This window comes from Falco peregrinus, chromosome 1 (genome assembly GCF_023634155.1).
Source record: "Falco peregrinus isolate bFalPer1 chromosome 1, bFalPer1.pri, whole genome shotgun sequence".
Taxonomy (NCBI): domain Eukaryota; kingdom Metazoa; phylum Chordata; class Aves; order Falconiformes; family Falconidae; genus Falco; species Falco peregrinus.
In genome coordinates this window covers 21877592-21896184 of record NC_073721.1, presented here as the reverse complement: position 1 = coordinate 21896184, position 18593 = coordinate 21877592, and the positions used below count along the sequence as shown (strand labels likewise).

Here is an 18593-nt window from a genome sequence, read left to right as displayed (position 1 = left end):
TTCAGCACCAATCAATTCCGAAGCAGCTCAAACCCCTTCATAAGCTGCCAGTATAACTTTTTCAGATGGAGTATATTGAGCCTCAGATCCTTTATATCCCCAACTTCAAAAGCTTAAGGCTTGACCTAGAGTCTCCCTTGGTACTTTCTGCCACAGGATCCAGGTAGGACCATTCTTCTCCCCAGCTGTGCCACAGAGTGCATTTTTTACTTCTTGCTGTGCTTAGACTGGGCCAAGGGCTACTGCTTGAACTATCTCCTGTTTAATTTGTTTAAAGCCTTGTTGTTGCTCAGGGCCCCATTTAAAATCATTCTTCAGGTCACTTCATAAAAAGGGCTTACAATCAGACTGTAACTTGGAATCTGCATTCTCCAAAAACCCACAATGCCTGAGAGAGCCTGAGTTTCCTTTTTACTAGTTGGTGAAGACATAGCTGTTATTTTGTTCATTGGGATCTGATGACACCCATCTTGCCATTTTATTCCCCAAAACTGGATCTCCTGTGGAGGTCCCTTGACCTTATTTTGTTTTATGGCAAAACTAGCTTTCAGAAGGATTTGGACTACATTCTTCACTTTCTCAAAAGACTCTTCTGCTGAGTTGCCCCATACAATGATGTCATCAACGTATTGCAGCTGTTCTGGAGCTTCACCCTGTTCCAGTGCAGTCTGGATCAGTCCATGGCAGATGGTAGGCATGTGTTTCCACCCCAGGGCAGGTGATTACAGGTGTGCTGGATACCTCTCCAAGTGAAAGAAAATGTGGCCTACCCTCTACTGCCAAAGTGATTGAGAAAAATGCAACAGTGATATCAGCTGCGGCATACCACTTCGCTGCCTTTGTCTCCAGCTTGTATTGAAGTTCTAGCATGTCCAGTACACCTGTGCTCAGTGGCAGCATGACTTCAGTCAGACCTTGAGAGTCCACTGTTAGTCTCCACTCTCCATCTTGATAGTCCACTGTTAATCTCCACTCTCCATTACACTTTCCCACTGGCCATATGGGACTATTAAAGGGTGAGTGGGTCCTGCTGATCACTCCTTGGTTCTCCAATTGACAAATCAGCCAAAACCACGACAGAAATACATCTTAAGCTGCCTTCTGTAGCTCTACCAAATCCTATCTAAAAGTCAAAGGACTTCCACTTACAGAAATGGAAAGCATAAGCAGTAACTACTTATCTTTTAATTTGCAGTGGAGAGGCCCTGGGCTGTAATGCTCAACCCACCTCGGCACACCGCAATGTAAGAAATATTTACCACCCCCACACACCCCACCCTCCAAAAAAACCAGCTAGAGGACAGTAACGAGACTGACCCAAGATCTTCAAACTACATTCCATGTGGAAATCTGATTCATCTAGAGAATAAGTTATACTGCTCTAGTTTTTAAAAGTTGAAGAACGCTTCTGTCCACAATAAAGTATCTACAATGCTGCACCCCAAAAAAAGGCTCCATGGTACATGGCAGTTTCTTTTCAACATATCATAGTTTGGCTTTTTTATTTATTTATTTAAATGTTTGGATACATAAGACACCATTGGGTATTGCAACTTCTTTATTGTCTCCTTTTTTTTTCTTTCCAGATGGAACAAAATAAAGCTATACCTTCCTAAATTGTGAGAACCACCTAGATTATTTTTATACCCCAAACAATGTACACACTAGCAACAGTTCACCTTTTCTTTCTTCTTTTGTTATCATAGTGGAGAAACAGCGTGACTATCCCATTATTTAGGTTTTTTTAAAGCAGTCAAAATTTTTTCCATTTTCACAGAGGAACTGTTGTGATAGCTTTTCTTTACAAAAATAAAATCTTTCAGAGGGAGTATGGGCAATTAGATAAGTCTTGCCCTCCTATCCTAGGATAACATGGCTATAAAAAAGAAAAGCATATTTTTTTAAAGTATTTACGCTGTTAGTATCATCATCTGTGTAAGGGGAATAGATCATTGCTCTAAATCAGACTGAATACACATTTTTTTCCTATTTGGCAGCCCACTCAGTTTTTGAAACTGTTTCACATTTATAGTTACTAAATATGGGAATTTCTGAATTCAGCTTTCTTCATGGTCAATAAGGAAAAACAATAGCAGCTACAAGCAGCAGCATTCATAATTAGCTAAACTTTTTTATGTTCCCCCAATATGTGCCTTTGAGTAATACTGGAACAGAGCAGATACAGAGAAATTAATTTCATGTAGTATCTTCAGTATGCAAGAACAATAAAACATCATTGATAATGTAATCAGTGGAATAGAAGTATGATTGAATAGCACATTCAATACAGAAAATTAAATGCAGCCTGCAGTATTTTGTAAAGTGGGGGAAAAAAAGAAAGGATGCATAAGGCAAACTCCTAAAAAAGCTGAAATAAGCTGGGCTGTAGAACATAAGAGTCTTCGCTTGAAATATAATTTCTCATCTGTGAGAACTCAAAATTGTAGTAAGCTCAATTCCCATTTGAGTATGTTTGAGAACACACATGGCCTTGCAAGACGTATCAATCACACAAGCTCCCCCATTATATATAAACATAATACAGAAGCTGTCAGCACAGCTCTAGTCCCAAACCCAATACCACAAAGGTGACAATTTACTGTGTAAGGACCACATATTAAAAAAAAAAAAACAAATTAATATTGAAATTGTTTTGTAGTACTGCCACTGTGCATCCCACACTGTGCCTTCACCAGTTGCTCCTTCAGTGTGGTAGGCTCCTCACTTCACACAAGGTGTTTGCACCTGCTGCACACCATGCCTTTCTCTTGAAAAACACAACCTGCTCAACTACCCCAGTTACTTTTCTAGGAGCACAGTATCTCATGAAACTCACAGCTCTGACATCAAAGAGCTGTGAATATGCAGTGGTGATCTGCAGAATAAATTATTGATAGAAAAACAAGGCAAATCAGTTCTGAGCCTTCCCACATTCCTGTTCAAGAGATCAGTAAGTTATGTTGCCCAGGTGAAACCACTTGTTCTAACAGCCAGGAAGCACCCTGAGATATATCTAAGTGCAAAAACCACTGAGGCACTCCTGGAGCTTATCTTCTGTTGAGGGAATGCTGAACACGCCACAGAACATATAGGAAAGTGGGCTGTGAAATGTATCTACACTTCTGTATCAGAAAGATGACAGTAATATAAATGTGTGAATTCAGGACCAAGCTAAAGTTGTTTCAGAGCATTCTCATCTTCCCACAAATGAAGTAGTATCACAACAGAGGTAAACAATAGAGAAGTTTTTGTTTCAGCTATTATCAGAAGGACAAAAAAGGAAAAAGCTTTCACAGCCCTCAAGGGCACCAAAAAATTTCTCTGATGACAGATATATTAGATACAGTTTAAACATCACTTCTCAGTATGCATTATCCACTGCCAGGCACTCTGTAAAAACCTCCACATACACTTGCACAATATGACTTGAAAGAAGAATCACCTCTTTATAGAATAATGCATTTCAAACCTGAAGGATACAACTAAATTGTATCCATTAAAATCATTTGAGATCAAATTAGCATCACTAGATTTGTTAGAAAATGAACACTCAGTGACACTAGAATGTACTTTCCTGCATGGTCTGTACTTCAAATTTGCAACTTGTTCCTTGTGCAAAAAAAGGTTGTCTTGTTATACACACTGAGCAAGCCTTTTAAACAAATAATAATATATATAAGCTTGCAACAACCTAGATGAATGCTAAATAAGACCTTCAGGAGAAGAGTAATATTAAACCTGATATTTCAATGAGACTTTTCCTTGCCTTGGAAAAATCTAAATCTGCAAATTAAACCCCCACCTAAATCAGTAACATAAATGGCCATGAAGAGATCTATACTTACATTTGCTTGAACAATGACAAAATAGCGAGTCTTTTCTTCATAATTTAGTCTTTCCCGTAGAACTACTGCTCCAGACAAAGTGAGAGGAATATCAAAGGTTCTGTTGGAAGTCTGCAAAAGTTGAAACAATACAATAACACTGAATGTGCTTCAAAGTTAAAACACGTTTCAGATTGTTTATAACAAGATGATCAATTGGAAGGCATACCAAAATTGCATATGCTTTCCAGATTAGAGATTTTAAAGTTTTCTATGTTTTCTCACCAGTTTACTCCATAAGAATACCACAATAAACAATCAGTATGTAACAGAAATCTGATTCTTTGCATATGCATTATTATTTCCAACCACAACTGAAATCTAGCTATCCTGCTTCTTGCAGATTTTCCAAGCTGAATTTGCAGTAGTATGTTCAGGAAACTTTTCCTGTTTGTCAGTTGAGAGTTCAGGTCTTCATTTTCTACAGATTGGGTTGTCTTCATCTATTTTATCACATTATTGCAGAAAGTATCAAGTACTAGAGATTTAGACTACATCATTGTACTTATCTTCTCTTTATCCTGGCTTTCGTTAAGGGCAATGAAGTAGTAAGCATGAGGAGAACATCAAGAACACACTTAGGTGCCAGTTCACAGTGCCAGTTATGCACATGTTCATACACTAGTAAATTCAGATTTGAGGGTAAATCAGGATGGGTAAATCGGCTGAAATTCACGTTGTCCTGCATATTTGCTAACACAGATTCAGATTACAAAGCTGTGGCACTGAACAGCAGGAGGGTACTGCTGGGGTGCACAGACCTTTGACTAATGACCCATTTGCAAGGACAAGTACAGGAACAGACACAGGTTTCTGAACATGAGATCCGGTTCCAGTTCTATTATCAAATTAATCACAATAAAAAACAAAAAAACCAAAACCACAAACTTCCCATGCATCAATATACCAATGCAGAGTATACTTTATGTGTAAGTATGTTGAATGGGTAGTAGCAGTACAAAATTCTAAAATCTCTCCTCTGAAAACACTGCAGAGGTACAGAGCACTGTTCTTTCCTTAGATAACATAACAAGGCCTTTTTCCTCTCAAAGTTGAAACATCTGCTAAATTTGCAGGGTTTTTTTCAGCAAATATAATTATTGTTTCATTCACCACATGGCAGGTATTTGTGGTGTGCAGGAAAAGAGGCCTGGAAAGTACTTCACAGACTCTGCTAAGTAACTGGAGACACTTATGTCTGAGTTTGGCACTCATCTTTTTGGGTAAAAAATACACAGTGGAAAAAAATATTGGTTACAATATCTATACTGAGGCAAAACAGCAAAGTAGAACAGACTCTTAGTGCTGGAAGAAGAAAGAACAAAGCACGGTACACTACTTTTGCCACCCTCTCCCCATTTCTTTTAACGGCATTTGCACAAAGCAAGCAGGTTGTGAACTATGCAAGTAATGGGTAACATCTTTGCTGTACAAGAAGATGCCATGTGTGTGCACATGCACACACAAGCATACATATATGGGCCACTTCTAAATCACGAGGAAGATTCTCCTGACTGCTTTAGCCTACTTGTCTCTGGTTTATAAGGCCAGAACCAGCTGGAAAAGACTCTGCAGCTGAAGATCAACCAAGGCACTCTCAAAACAATTGCCTTTTCCTTCACAGATCTTGGCATGAGGATGCACTTAAGTGGAACTGTAAAATCTGAACTGTTAGGGAGGATCAGCAAAAAACTTTGACCTCTTCCCAAACTGCCTATACGTGGAGAACTTTCTTGCTCCAGCACAGCATAGAAACACAATTGTTCAGCAGTGGTTTAAAGCTTAAACTCCAGACTTAAGTTTGTGCCACAGCTCCTGAAGGTACCACATGATATCAACACTGTGATCCCTCTGTAAATCCATTTATTTCTGCTGCAACCCAAACTGTAACTAAGCTCCAAGGCAATTAAAAGATGCACACAACACCATCACATCTCAGTGGCATTTCCATACAATCTTGAAATAATCCAGCACATGCTGGAAGTCAGGAATATCAAGACCTTGCTCTGTCAATGGCTTACTCCAAGCGAACAATACTTGCTCTCCTCTCACTTCAAAATGGAGACAACAAAATGCTTTTTTACAGCAGTCTTAACTTAGAACATTTGTTGGTCCATGGTCTTGAATATGGGCCAGTAAATTTAAAATGGGGAAAGTCACCAGGATAACAATCCCACTTCCTCCCAAGAGAGCTGCTATGTGAAAAATCAGTATAGCAAAAGCATTATGCATATTCCCTAACTCCAGATAAACTTAAATGTTTAAATCTTGAATCCTCACCAAACACAATACCATGAATCTCAGCAAAATTAGCTACTAAGGAGGGAGTTCAGAACTTCTTTTGAGGATGTATTTGTCTTAATAACCTTCAGGTATCAATAGAGCCCTCAGAGATCTAACAATCCACTTTGCATTAGGAGACAGAATATTTTTTGCAAGTTAATTGACTTAATCCTTAGCTTTTGGCTAAGAAAAGTTTTATGGCATTCCTTTACATGATAGCTAGAGCCCAACGCCATGTCAAGGATTTTTACATTCGTTTTTCTACTCGGCATTTATACATCTCCCCAGTTAAACAACAAAATAATTAAGTTAAATTGAAATTCTAGAATAACGCCTGTTGTTTTTACAGGGCTTCTTTCAAATGTCTAAATTAGTCTCCAATGAAACTTATGAGAAGACTATGTCATTGGTGTCAAACAACACTGTAGGCACCTTCATTATACTATATAGGAGAATCTCAGAAGTAGAAGAGAGAATTTTCCACTAAGCTGTACACATCAGTTTTGAGCCTAGTATAATTGTTTCCCAGGTAAAGGAAAAAAAACTGACTTGCAGCAGATACTATGCAGTAACTTTCTGGTGAGTTGACAACTGAGATGAAGCAGCTTACAATAATGAGAAGTCATCTCTGTCAAGCACACTAATAGAATTCATCACAAGCTAAAGCAATGTTATGCACATAAAGACTATCTACAGATGAAAGAATCAGGTTTATTTAATCCAGAATACAAAAGTAGTAAGGCAAAGATGTAATAAATCAACTAACTACTCCAATGAATTTATTTCAGCCAGGGAAATCCATTGCTCTTCTTCACAGTCACTGGGAGAACAAGAACGAGTTTCATTGAGTACAAGAGGAAGGTTTTCAGAAATGTGTTTTACCTCTTCCTGTGACAAAACACCAGACTACTTCAGCATGTTATAGTTGCTTCCATTAGTAGTTAGATAAACCTCTCTGCTGCACTTGAATATAATGTGGTTGTGGGAGATGCTTTTAGAATGTTTTCCCAGGATGCCTCTGAGCAATATAATGCTATGACTTAATAGTAAATTAAATACAAATCTGCTCTTATATTTCATTGTGGCACAATAAATTTTAACACAAGTAATATTTTCAGGGGTTTGGGTTTTTTTTATTTCTTTTCAGTATACCAACATATTCAATGAGTGCTAAAGTGTTTAATTTCTTTAAAACACTTCCCATTTCCTAAAGTTATCTGGAAGAAATATTTTCTGGAAGAGGTATTTTCTCAGTGCCAACATCTTTCATAGCCTTTATTTTAAGAGAAGAAATTATTTGAGCAGTTTTTGTTAAGTACTGTAAGTTAAGGGTAAGAAAAAAAAAAAAGTAGTGAGAAAAATTCAGAGCCTGGGGGTTGGGTTTTTTTTTTTTGTGAATTAGAAACTGTTTGTCCATTCCTTTCACTCCTTCCTGCCTTGTTTACTCTTCAAATATTTGTGGCAGTGGAATAGTATTTATTTTTAACACTTCCGTCATGGAAACAGGTAAAAGATGATGTTAACATAACATTTTAGTACTCACTATTTCCATAGAAAACCCTTACCTCAATAAGTTTAGGAGATAAACTGTTCAGTCATACATATCACTAGTACAAAGAACAGCTGAGAATGTAACATGATGAACCCAGACATCATGAGCTAGTAATTTTACTCACTTAAATAGTCTCACTGAAGTGTCATAACTCAAGAGACTGTTCAAGTTTGCACAATCAATTAAATGACTGCAAACATTTAAAAAAATGAAATAATTCCAAATATACACAAGATAGAAAGTCAGAAAATTCCATTTCTCCCAAAAACCTAACATCATTCAGGTTTTATATTTTATTTAGGTTATAACATCATAACTTTTGTCAAAAAGATATTGCCTCTATGAAAAATAAATGCTCCCCAGAAAAGCCGCTGTGGCTTAAGGTGCTGCAAAGTTTTTCAAGAGACTCAAAATACGTAGATTTAGTAAGTAAATGTTATGCCTCAGCATACAGCTATGCAAAAATCAACAATTACCCCAGTGAAAAGTAAAATGTAGGGTCTTGTATCATTAGTTCACACTGAATTAATTATTCCTTGATACTGTCACTATTCTACAAAATTCTACCTCCTAAAAAGTATACACACTAAGTGTAATTCAGTAGATATTTAAACTTTTGTTGACTTTAATGGAAATAGGACTGAAGCTTTTATGTGATGTACAGCTTAAACGGTGCAAATTGAATTGGAGCTTATGTGCCTACACTTTTAATTAAACTTAAAATTAGATTGCCGTTTTCCCACAAAACCATTTCTGCCCAAATTCCCCTTAAGTGAAAGTTGGGTATTTCAATGCAAGGTTACTAAGTCTATATACTTCCCCCCGCTGCTCCCCCTTCACTTTAACATCTGTGTCATCTTTGGGGTGAATACAAAATCAGGCTAGTCTGCTTAACAGATTATCACACAGATGATCTGCAGTAACTGTGGTCTTAGCCCATGGCAAAACACAGCCTGGTTTGCATAAAAGGATTGCTCAAATTACTACAAATTTGCTAAGAATACGCATATGGACACTTCACAAAAATCACTCATGCAAAACCTTGTCATAATAGTGAAATTCACACATCTGACCCTAGAAAGAATTTGATTTAATGCTTTAAGCTTTTTGTCTCTAAAGGTATACGTTTGCAAAGGTAGGGATCGCTAGTATTTTATTTTAATGCTATAAAACACACTTTTTAGAAAACATTGATCTTTAAACATAAATCACTCCATGAAAAAAGTCAGAATGTCTCTTTTCAGAGTAACTTAGGCCAAGCCTACGAATATTTCTTGGCTGTGAATCTATTAGGTATAACGCAAATACATCTACGTATCACAGACTGAAAAGGCATGCCCATACCAAGATGAAGTGTGTGAAAAACACAAGAAGATGGGATTATTAAGGATTGGTAGTGAAGCAATCCAGCTGCTAAACAGCATGTCAATGAAAGGTAATCATAGAATCATAGAACCATTTAGGTTGGAAATGACATTTGAGATCATCAAGTCCAACCGTTAACCCAGCACTACCAAGTCCATCACCAAACCACGTCCCTAAGCACCGCACCTATGCATTTTTTTAATACCTCCAGGGGTGGTTCACCACCTCCCTGGGCAGCCTGGTCTAATGCTTCACCACCCTTTCAGTGAAGAAGTTTTTCCCAGTATCCAATCTAAACCTCCCTTGGCACAACTCAAGGCCATTAACTCTTGTCCTGTCCCTTATTATCTGGGAGGAGAAACCTACACCCACTTGCCTGCAGTCTCCTTTCAGGCAGCTGTAAAGAACAGTTAGGTCCCCTGAGTCTCCTCCTCATCCATGATGATCATCTCATCATCATGGGAACTGAGTCCCAGTTCCCTCAGCTCCTCCTCATCAGACTTGTGCTCCAGACCCTTCACCAGCTTCGTTGCCCTTCTCTGGACACGCTCCAGCACCCCCGTGTCCTTCCTGAAGTGAGGGGTCCAAAACAGACGGGTGGATGTAACTCCACTCTTTGGGCTCTGCTGTCCAGCCATCTTTTCACCCAGCGCAGAGCACACCTGTCCAAACCATGAGCAGCCAGTTTCTCTAGAGGAATGCTGTTCGAGATGGTATGAAAGGCTTTACTAAGGTCCAGGTAGGCAACATCCACAGCCTTTCTCTGTCCACTAGGCAGGTTGTCTTGTCATAGGAGATCAGGTTCATCAAGCAGGACCTGCCTTTCACAAACTCATGCTGGCTGGGCCTGATCCCCTGGTTGTCCTGCATGTGCCATGTGATTGTGCTCAGGATGTCCTGCTCCATAACCTTCCCTGGCACCGAGGTCAGGCTGAAAGGCCTGTAACTCCCTGGGATCCCCCTTCTTGTAGATGGGCATCACATTGGCTAATTTCCAGTCTTCTGGGACCTCCCCAGTTAACCAGAACTGTTGATACATGATGGACAGTGGCTTGGTGGGCTGCTTCATCAGCTCCATCAGTACCCTCAGGTGGATCCCATCCAGCCCCACAGACTTGTGCATGTCTAAGTGGAGCAGCAGGTCACTAACCCTTTCCTCCTGGACTGTGGGGACTCCATTCTGCTCTTCATTCCTGTCTTCCAGCTCAGGGGGCTGAGTACCCTGAGCAAAGCTGGTCTTACTATTAAAGACTGAGACAAAAAAAGCATGAGGCACCTCAGCCTTTTCCTTGTCCTTTGTGACAATGTTCTCCCCCACCATTCAATAAAGGATGCAGATTCTTCTTGGCCCTCCTTTTGTTTCTAATGCATTTGTAAAACCAATTTCTTTTATCTTTTACAGCAGTGGCCAGCTGGAGCTCTAGCTGGGCTTTCACCTCTCTAATCTTCACCCTGCATAACCTCACAACATCCTTATAGTCCTCCAGAGGTGCCTGCCCCTTCCTCCAAAGACAGTAAACTCTCTTTTTTTCCCCTGAGTTGCAGCGAAAGCGCTGTTCAGCCAGGCTGGTCTTCTCCCCTGCCAGCTCATCTTTTGGCACATGGGGATGGCCTGCTCCTGCATCTTTAATACTTCCTTCTTGAAGGATGTCCAGCCTGCCTGGACCCCTTGGCCCTTCAGAACTATCTCCCAAGGGACTCTGTCAACCAGGCTCTTAAACAGGCCAAAGTCAGCCCTCCAGATGCCCAAGACAGTTGTTCTGCTGACCCTCTTCCTTACTTCTCAAAGAATTGAAAATTCCATCTCATAATCGTTACACTCAAGACATCCTCCATCTACCACATCACCCACCAGTCCTCCTCTGTTTGTGAACAGCGGGTCCAGTGAGGCATCTCCACCTTCCACGCACTCCAGGAATCTCTTAGACCTACCTTACTGGGTAGGTAAATTCAGCTTTGTTTACAGGGCGAGCAAAGCTTATAGACAGAGAGGACATTCTACATCATGAAGGAAAGCATTTCTTTTATGAAGTCCAACAGCAACCTCTTGTTCATTAATATATTTATATACACACACTTTAAAAAACAAAAAAAAAGCTAAATGCATTTACCTTGTCATGAGGATTATACTGGATGACATACTCTATCTGGCCATTTGGACCGTCATCAATGTCAACAGCACCGTTGTTTCCAGAAAATCCTGTAAAGATGGTTGTTCCAACTGGAGTTAACTGCAGGAACAGACACAGACAGGACAGATACCCATTAAAACCTTAAGGTATACAAGAAACAAAGAAAGAAACAAAGAACTGTTTGCAAGATCGATTCCCCCTGCCCGCCCGCCCCCAGCTGTAGCTCTGGTCTACAATGCAAGGATGCATCCCCTTTGTTTGGCCTGGAACTTCATGCACTAGCAACTATCTCTTTCAGCTGCTGCCAAGTGCCACACAGAGTGAAGCCGATTCCCATTTTTATTCCACAGATTGTCTGCATCAGGGCAGAACCCCATTTGTTTTTAAAAAGATGAAGATAAAAAAGAAGTCTTAAAACTAAAAGAATTAATGAAATAAATATAAATAGATTAAAAAAAATAAAAGCTACTTTTTCAGACACAGGAAGAAAAATAAAGATGAGCTGCAAAAGTAAACAGAACTTATTTAACAGTGTCTTCATGATAATGTGAATAGTGCCAGATAAATATTATTACTGCAAACACAGACACTCAGAGAGCTTTATGGCTTAAAACAAACACGAGAGTGATACTGTTTCTCCAATATGTTGTTGGCAGCAATTGAATACCCATAAAATTATATTTTTGAAAATGAATCAATTTATAATTATCCTAGCGCAGATACACAGCATGAAATCAAGACCCATTGAGATCAAGGACAGAAGTCCAACTGACTTCTTGGGAGTCATCATTTCTGAATTTTAATATTTAGAAAACTTTGCGAGTAATCAGCCTAAAAGAGAGAGAAAAAAAATGAACAGTTCTGGATTCAACATAGACATTGCTCCTAGCCATGCTTCCAACTGCTGATGTCATCACATCCAAATTTTTGGTCCATGAATTTAGAGAGACCTACTGACCTCCTTTCTTTTCTCCAAATTTTACATTAATATGTTGCACATCTTTAAAACTTATAGGGTCTAAAAAGGCTTAAAATGCTGTGAGAAGGTGGCAAAGGACAAAGAGTCATTCAAACATTTGTTGCAGATGAGGATGCTATTTCACTTTCATATTTTTTAGTTACCGCGATAAAGCAAATAACTGCCTTTTTCCTTCTATAGTCATAGTTCCTGGTCTCGTTTCATTTATAAAGCTGCTAATTAAGAGTTTAATGGCTGACAGTTCTCTGAGAAATATTTTCAGGGCTGAGAATACTGCATCTTTGAAATAAAAAATACCAATTCAAAGCCTTTTTTATGATAAAACACTATACTTATTCACATTATCTACACTTACGCCACAACAACTGTGTATATTAATGTTTTGCTATAAACTTGACTTGCTTACTGTTGGTATAGATAGAAGTGTCACATGTGGGTGTAGGAAGTTGACTGTTCCCTCATCCTCACTAATTGTGAGATAATTATCTCACAGGAGACTCTCTGCCTTGTACCTCTGGTACAGTAGCAGCCTTTCAAGAACTGATGACAGCAATCATCTCAGAAACATGAGCCTTGCCTGTCAGTATAAAATCAGTCAACTGTCATAAAGCAGTTATGACAGTTAATACTTGTTAATACAAAGCATAGTGGAGAAGGGGATTTCTCATGTTTTTGTAAGGGGATAGAAGACCAAAGCAACCTGAAAACCATTTGGAAAATTTACAGGAGGGCTTGTATTTCATCCCCCTCACCTAAGTAATGGTGAACTCCCCTTGGCCAGCTGACAGACACCCACCCAGGTGCCCTCTCACCCCCCTCCTCAACAGCACAGGGGAGAAAGTCAAATAAACATGCTCAAGGGTCAAGACAGGGAGATCACTTACCCACACAGAAAGAAAAGGCTTAACTTGGGGAAAATTAATTTAACTTACTGCCAATTAAAAAATACATTTGGATGACGACAAAGACAAAACAGCACCTTCCCCTACCCCACCCCTTTTCCCAAAGCTCAGCTTCACTCCTTTATCCCGTACTCCCCTCCTCCTCACAATTTTTTTCTCACTCCTTGCTGCCACATAATTTTTCCCTTTCTTAATTGAAATCTGCTTCCCTGAGGCACCAACAGATTGGCTGAAGGGCTTGGCTGTGCCCTGTGCTGGAGCCTTTGGAACTGGCTGGAATTGACTGTGACCAGCCCAGGGCAGCCCCAGCATCTCCTCACAGAGACCCTTCAGCCACCACCTAAGCACAGACACCCAGTATAACACTAAATAAAATAGTTTAACCAATTAATCAGTGGTTAAATCATACAGTCTCATTAGTGGAAAGAGCCATGCTGGCTTGTCAGGGGTTGGCATTTGATAGAAATCTCCCATGCTTCTGCTATCAAAACAGAAAAAAAGCCTTAGTGCTCTGAGACGAAAGAGTAAGGAGCAGCTTTGAAGACATCACAAGTGTAGCAGGCTGGAAAGCGGGGCAGGGAACACGCTGTCAACCACCACGCTCGTTAACTACACCGCTCTGTTAGGCTGCCTACACATCTCTCAGGACTCACTGCAAAGCATTGCTCCCTGCTCAACACCTGCAGGCAGCTGTAACACCAGCATGCTCTCAGGAGAGGAAGAAGTTACTGCTGGAAATCAAATGACAAATCTCTATTAAAAAAAATCCTGTCACATCAGAACAGGCCAAGAGCTGACAGACACACAAGGAGGTATTTGCCCTGCTCCTGCTAGCCAGATGCTGTGATGCCATGTCCTGCAAAGGGAGAGAGCAGAGCTCCAGACGTCCCAGATAACGAAAGACTCCCCTAACCGGGTACCTCCACAGCTGCCAGGAGGCTGAAGAAGAGCTGGACCTACACAGGCACTCACAGCTAAAGGAAGCAAAGAGCTCAGTTGCTTTTCAGAAGCATGTAAATGCTTGGTTTCCATTGAATTCAGCCAGCAGCTCTGCTCAGAAATAGTTATTTGCTCTGCTTCATCAAAAGCAGCTGTATCAGGGTCCTGACAAGGTGCAGATAAATGACGACTAACATAAAAAGGCTCCAGCACTGTAAAGCACGTCATTAAGTGATAACAAAGTAGACAGCTGTAAAAATGGAATAGCAGTAAACACCAGAATTACAATTGCATGCTCTTACAGTAAAAATCAAGAGCTAAAGTCTTGGATTCAGTGTATTACATCCAAAATAACTGACTGCAGATATGCAGACCTTCATGAACCCAATATACAGGTTTCTATTTTACTTACATCATCTTTTATGCAATACAAATGATAATAGAAAGGACACTGGAAAAAAAGCCCCTAGCACTCCCTCTTCTCACTCAACTTTCCAGCCTGCCCAAGGTCTCACATTAGAGATTACAGCAGCCTTTGGAAAAATTTAGATGAGTTCTTAACTAAATGTCTCAAACTCAACTTCTAATCATGTGAGAGAGGCATTCAAAGGTACATAATCTTTTTACACTGAGATCTCAACACTGTGATGATTTACCATTAGCCAGCAATATTACTTTTACCAACAGTTTGTGAGGGTTGACTGTTCTCAACCCTCTAAATTCTTTATCATAGTAGTGGCCATATGGCAGTGATCAAGAATTACCAGTGGCAAAAAGAGGAGGGAATTACTATCAGACATCAGAGCAACAGTGTTCACTATAGTCTTAGGCCATAGGTGTTGCATACATTAGTTATAGTTAGCATGATAGATCCAAGATATTTTGGAATCAAACTTGAATGTCTGATGCTTTCATCAGGAGATGGAGTAGAAGGTCTTTCCCACACCATTCTCCAAAACATAGGTATCCTAAGTAAGTATGAGAGTGTTGTCTCCATGGCTGTGGCCTATGCTCCATCCCGCTGAGACAGGCAGCCCCCACCTGACACCTACAGCAGCCCCTCAGAGGACTTTAACTAAGCCTCCATCTCCTTTGGCACCAATGGAGAGTGTGCCTTTGGTGACCAGCTCCACACTGGAGGGCCTTGATGGACAAGTCCAAGCCAACATCCACTCACTTTATTGCTGGAACAATAAGGAAGAATTCAGTTCATCTTACAAAATGTGACTCTATATATAGTGTGTATATTTATATATATACACACACTGTTCTTTATCAACATGCATAACCCCACTATTCTTGTTTAAATAAGGACCCCTTATTATGCAAACAGCCTGTCAGGAATCGAATCCCTAGGAAAAGAAGACAGGTAACACAGGTGTGAAGGGTGTATTTTCCTAGTGATTATTATAGAAGCATCTAAAACATGTATACAAAGGCTAAAAGAGCCGTGTGAAAGACTGGGTTTGATCTCACGCAGACATAAATTGGGCATGCCATCTGAATACATGCATGTGCAAGCAGAACAAACTGGCTAATCAGATTTTTGGCACTGGCAAAAAGCAGAACATCAAGATGGTTTTGTATTATATACTATATAAGATATAATTTCTCAAATCAGTGTTCATATTCATTCTTTAGTAGATGCACACACTCTCTAGACATTAAAGACTTAGAGCTCAAACCACTTCACACCATTGCTATGTCAACCTGTAGTGCTGAGATTCTGCACAGCACCCACTTCCCACAGTTTCCAATTGAGTTCATTCTCTGAAAAATCTTCCACCACGAAGTCTTCTGAGAGATGGGGGAGCTGGAAATATGCCTTCCAGCCCCTCTGCTTTGCTGCCTTTCAGAATGGCCCAAAAATGGCTCCAGAAAGCATTGCTTGAGCTATCTCTACAGCCACTCTTGCCTCCTTCCCATTAGACATGCCTACTTCAAAGAACATCTTGGAGAATAATTTAGTTTCTCCATATTAAACTTCAGTATCTCCTACAGAAAGGGACTGAAATTGCATAGTAAACTGTTTGAACACACAGAGTGTCTGAGCTTATGCAAAATAAAATGTTAGGAATTGTAAAGAAAAAATTATATGATTGTTAGTCTGAGGATAATAACCTCTGTGGGAATTCAATGTGGTGAAAAAGAACCACTATGATAAGAAACAAGTAAGATTTCAAAAGAATGCAATTAAACAAATAGGGACGAAATCCACACAATAAATCTTATTCTTCCACAGTCAACAGCTGTAATGCTTAACAATTTCTTTCAACATGATTTATGTCTATTAGAAGTCTAGATGCAGACAGGAATGTTCAACACTTCCATAAAACATTTTGAAAATAAATTTTCCTATTATTGTCTATTCACAAAGTTAAAAATGAATAATTTTTCACAGTGCCCCCGAACAGCAAAGTAAGATTTACAGTTAATCATTCCGAGCTAATATTCTTTTGATGATGTCTACCTGCAGAGATTAATTATTTCAATACCACAAGGAAAAAGATATGAATAATTACACCAGAAGAAATGAAAATTCACCACAAGTTATAATTCTCAACAGCTCAAAGCCAAAGTCTTAAGACAACTTAGTCTTAAGTTCAAGAAACACACTCATTTTGCAAAGGATTTCCCATCTTTCCCAACTTCAGGGGGGGAAAAAAACCCCAAACACCTTCCCCCCTCCCCACCCCCTCAAAAAAACCAACAAAAAAAAAACCAAACCCAAAACCAAAAAACAACCCAAACCCCAAAACACTCCAACTCTAAAATTTTGGTTTACAAGCAGCTATATAGTTATGTATGTTCAATAAATAATCCTAACTTCAAACAGCATTCTAACTCTACTACCATTTCCAAACAAAACCTGTTATTAAATACTCCTGAACAACACCTCTGTAGGACTCAGGAAAGGCTCATGTGAAAAACTAATACACAAAAGTACTACAAAACCCAGGCAATGCTGAATTTGAGTTGTATTTAGCTGAGAAAAAATTTGTTAAGATGTTTTTAACACAAAATGCAGACAGCCACAACTATGCCTTAGCAGCAGAACTTTCTAGTTACTGTATTAGGTCACATGTATTTAAAATCTCTGTGGCAATACTATAGATTTGCCAGTAGAACATTAACTGAGTTGCATAATTCTTCTAAATTTCACGCTAACTAAAGTGTTTGTTTAATACACTGCAATAACTCATATCTTTACGTCACTAACACACATGGTCAAATTTAGCCTCAAGCTCATGTCATTTTGCCAGGATTTTTCTCTAAATGAATAATGACGTGACATATTCATATAAATAAAAAATATGTAAACACAAAACAAAGGAATTAACCCTGAGGAGTACTTCTAACTATCATAAAAATGTTAACGTAAAGCTTAACTCATTTTTACTTTTATGAGGAGATTCATTGCTGTGGATAGCAGTTTGGATCTTTTGGCTGAGACACATTCTTTGCCTTGCAAAAGCATTTTAACGGGAAACTTGCTTCTAAATGGTAGGACCCCTGTAAAGTGCTTCTGCTCTTATGCTGCACTGAACTCGTGGTGATGCCAGAGCCTGCTATGGACTAAGACAGTGGTCCCGGTCTCACAAGCACGGGTGTCCATGCAGCAACAGTAAAAGAAGAAAGAAAAAAAACCCAACCAAACCCAGATGAAAATAGAGACAAAACCCTGAAACCTCACACTCTTTACAGGGAAGTGGCACTGGGCCAGTCATGACATGAAGGAAAAGAGCCCACTTCTGTCCTAGTGCTTACACAGACTCTGTGGTGTGCTACATGTGGCAGCAGCAGCCCAAGGGTGATGATCAGCTTAGTTCCTTCAGACATCAGAGAAGCACTACTCAGAAGTTGTCTGAATTATGTCCCAAATCTGTTTCATAACCCAATAATACAAAGTCAATAGTTTAATTGCAACCCCACGTTTCTGACTATAGCTTTTGCACAAAATGCCAGTTCATTTTAAGCAGATTGCTATTTTGTGTCTGCATGAGCTGCCTGCTATGACTATGGATGACAAAGAAAGAGCGGAGACTATTTATACATATAAACACAAGCGTGTACATAAATACACATGCAGGGTGTTTCCTTTGCTCTCCCCCCCAAAAAAAAAAAATAATAAGGGGGTTTTTTTCTTATTAACTAACTCTAATTAGCTATTTCATTTATAAATGCCTAGGGAATAACACTGCTTAATAAGCACCATTATTTTAGGGAAACAGACACTCCAATTTACACTTGAAACTAAGAAGCTAAACTTTAAATCAGGTTTTAACTGTAAATTAATATCAATACCAGCACTGCCACTCAAAGCTAAGCCACCAAGTCAAACAAATATTACAGGTTCCATCAGCATTAACAAGTATAAGAACAATCATACTCCAGCTACATATGACAAGTCCATACTTTTACCAGAATAATTAAGATGCTTCTGAAAAAAGTATTTCTTCAATAAACATGTAATGGTAATTTTTATACTTAGATGCAAAAGATGCATTTTCAAACCACACACGTGCTTCAGGGGAACTTTAATTTCTTTGCATGTTT

The 18593-nt window shown here is 39.3% G+C and overlaps 1 protein-coding gene across 8 annotated transcripts in view; it reads right to left on the bottom strand.

Annotated features, from left to right (window-relative positions):
* PCDH15 (protocadherin related 15) overlaps positions 1-18593 on the bottom strand; it is an 821537-nt gene that overhangs the window by 253278 nt on the left and 549666 nt on the right. For all 8 annotated transcript variants that reach the window (XM_055808474.1, XM_055808447.1, XM_055808438.1 and 5 more), the window contains 2 exons: positions 11196-11315; positions 3846-3956 (listed from right to left, as the gene is read on the bottom strand). In XM_055808474.1, coding sequence (XP_055664449.1) covers positions 3846-3956; positions 11196-11315 — 231 coding nt within the window. The remainder of the gene's footprint in view (positions 1-3845; positions 3957-11195; positions 11316-18593) is intronic.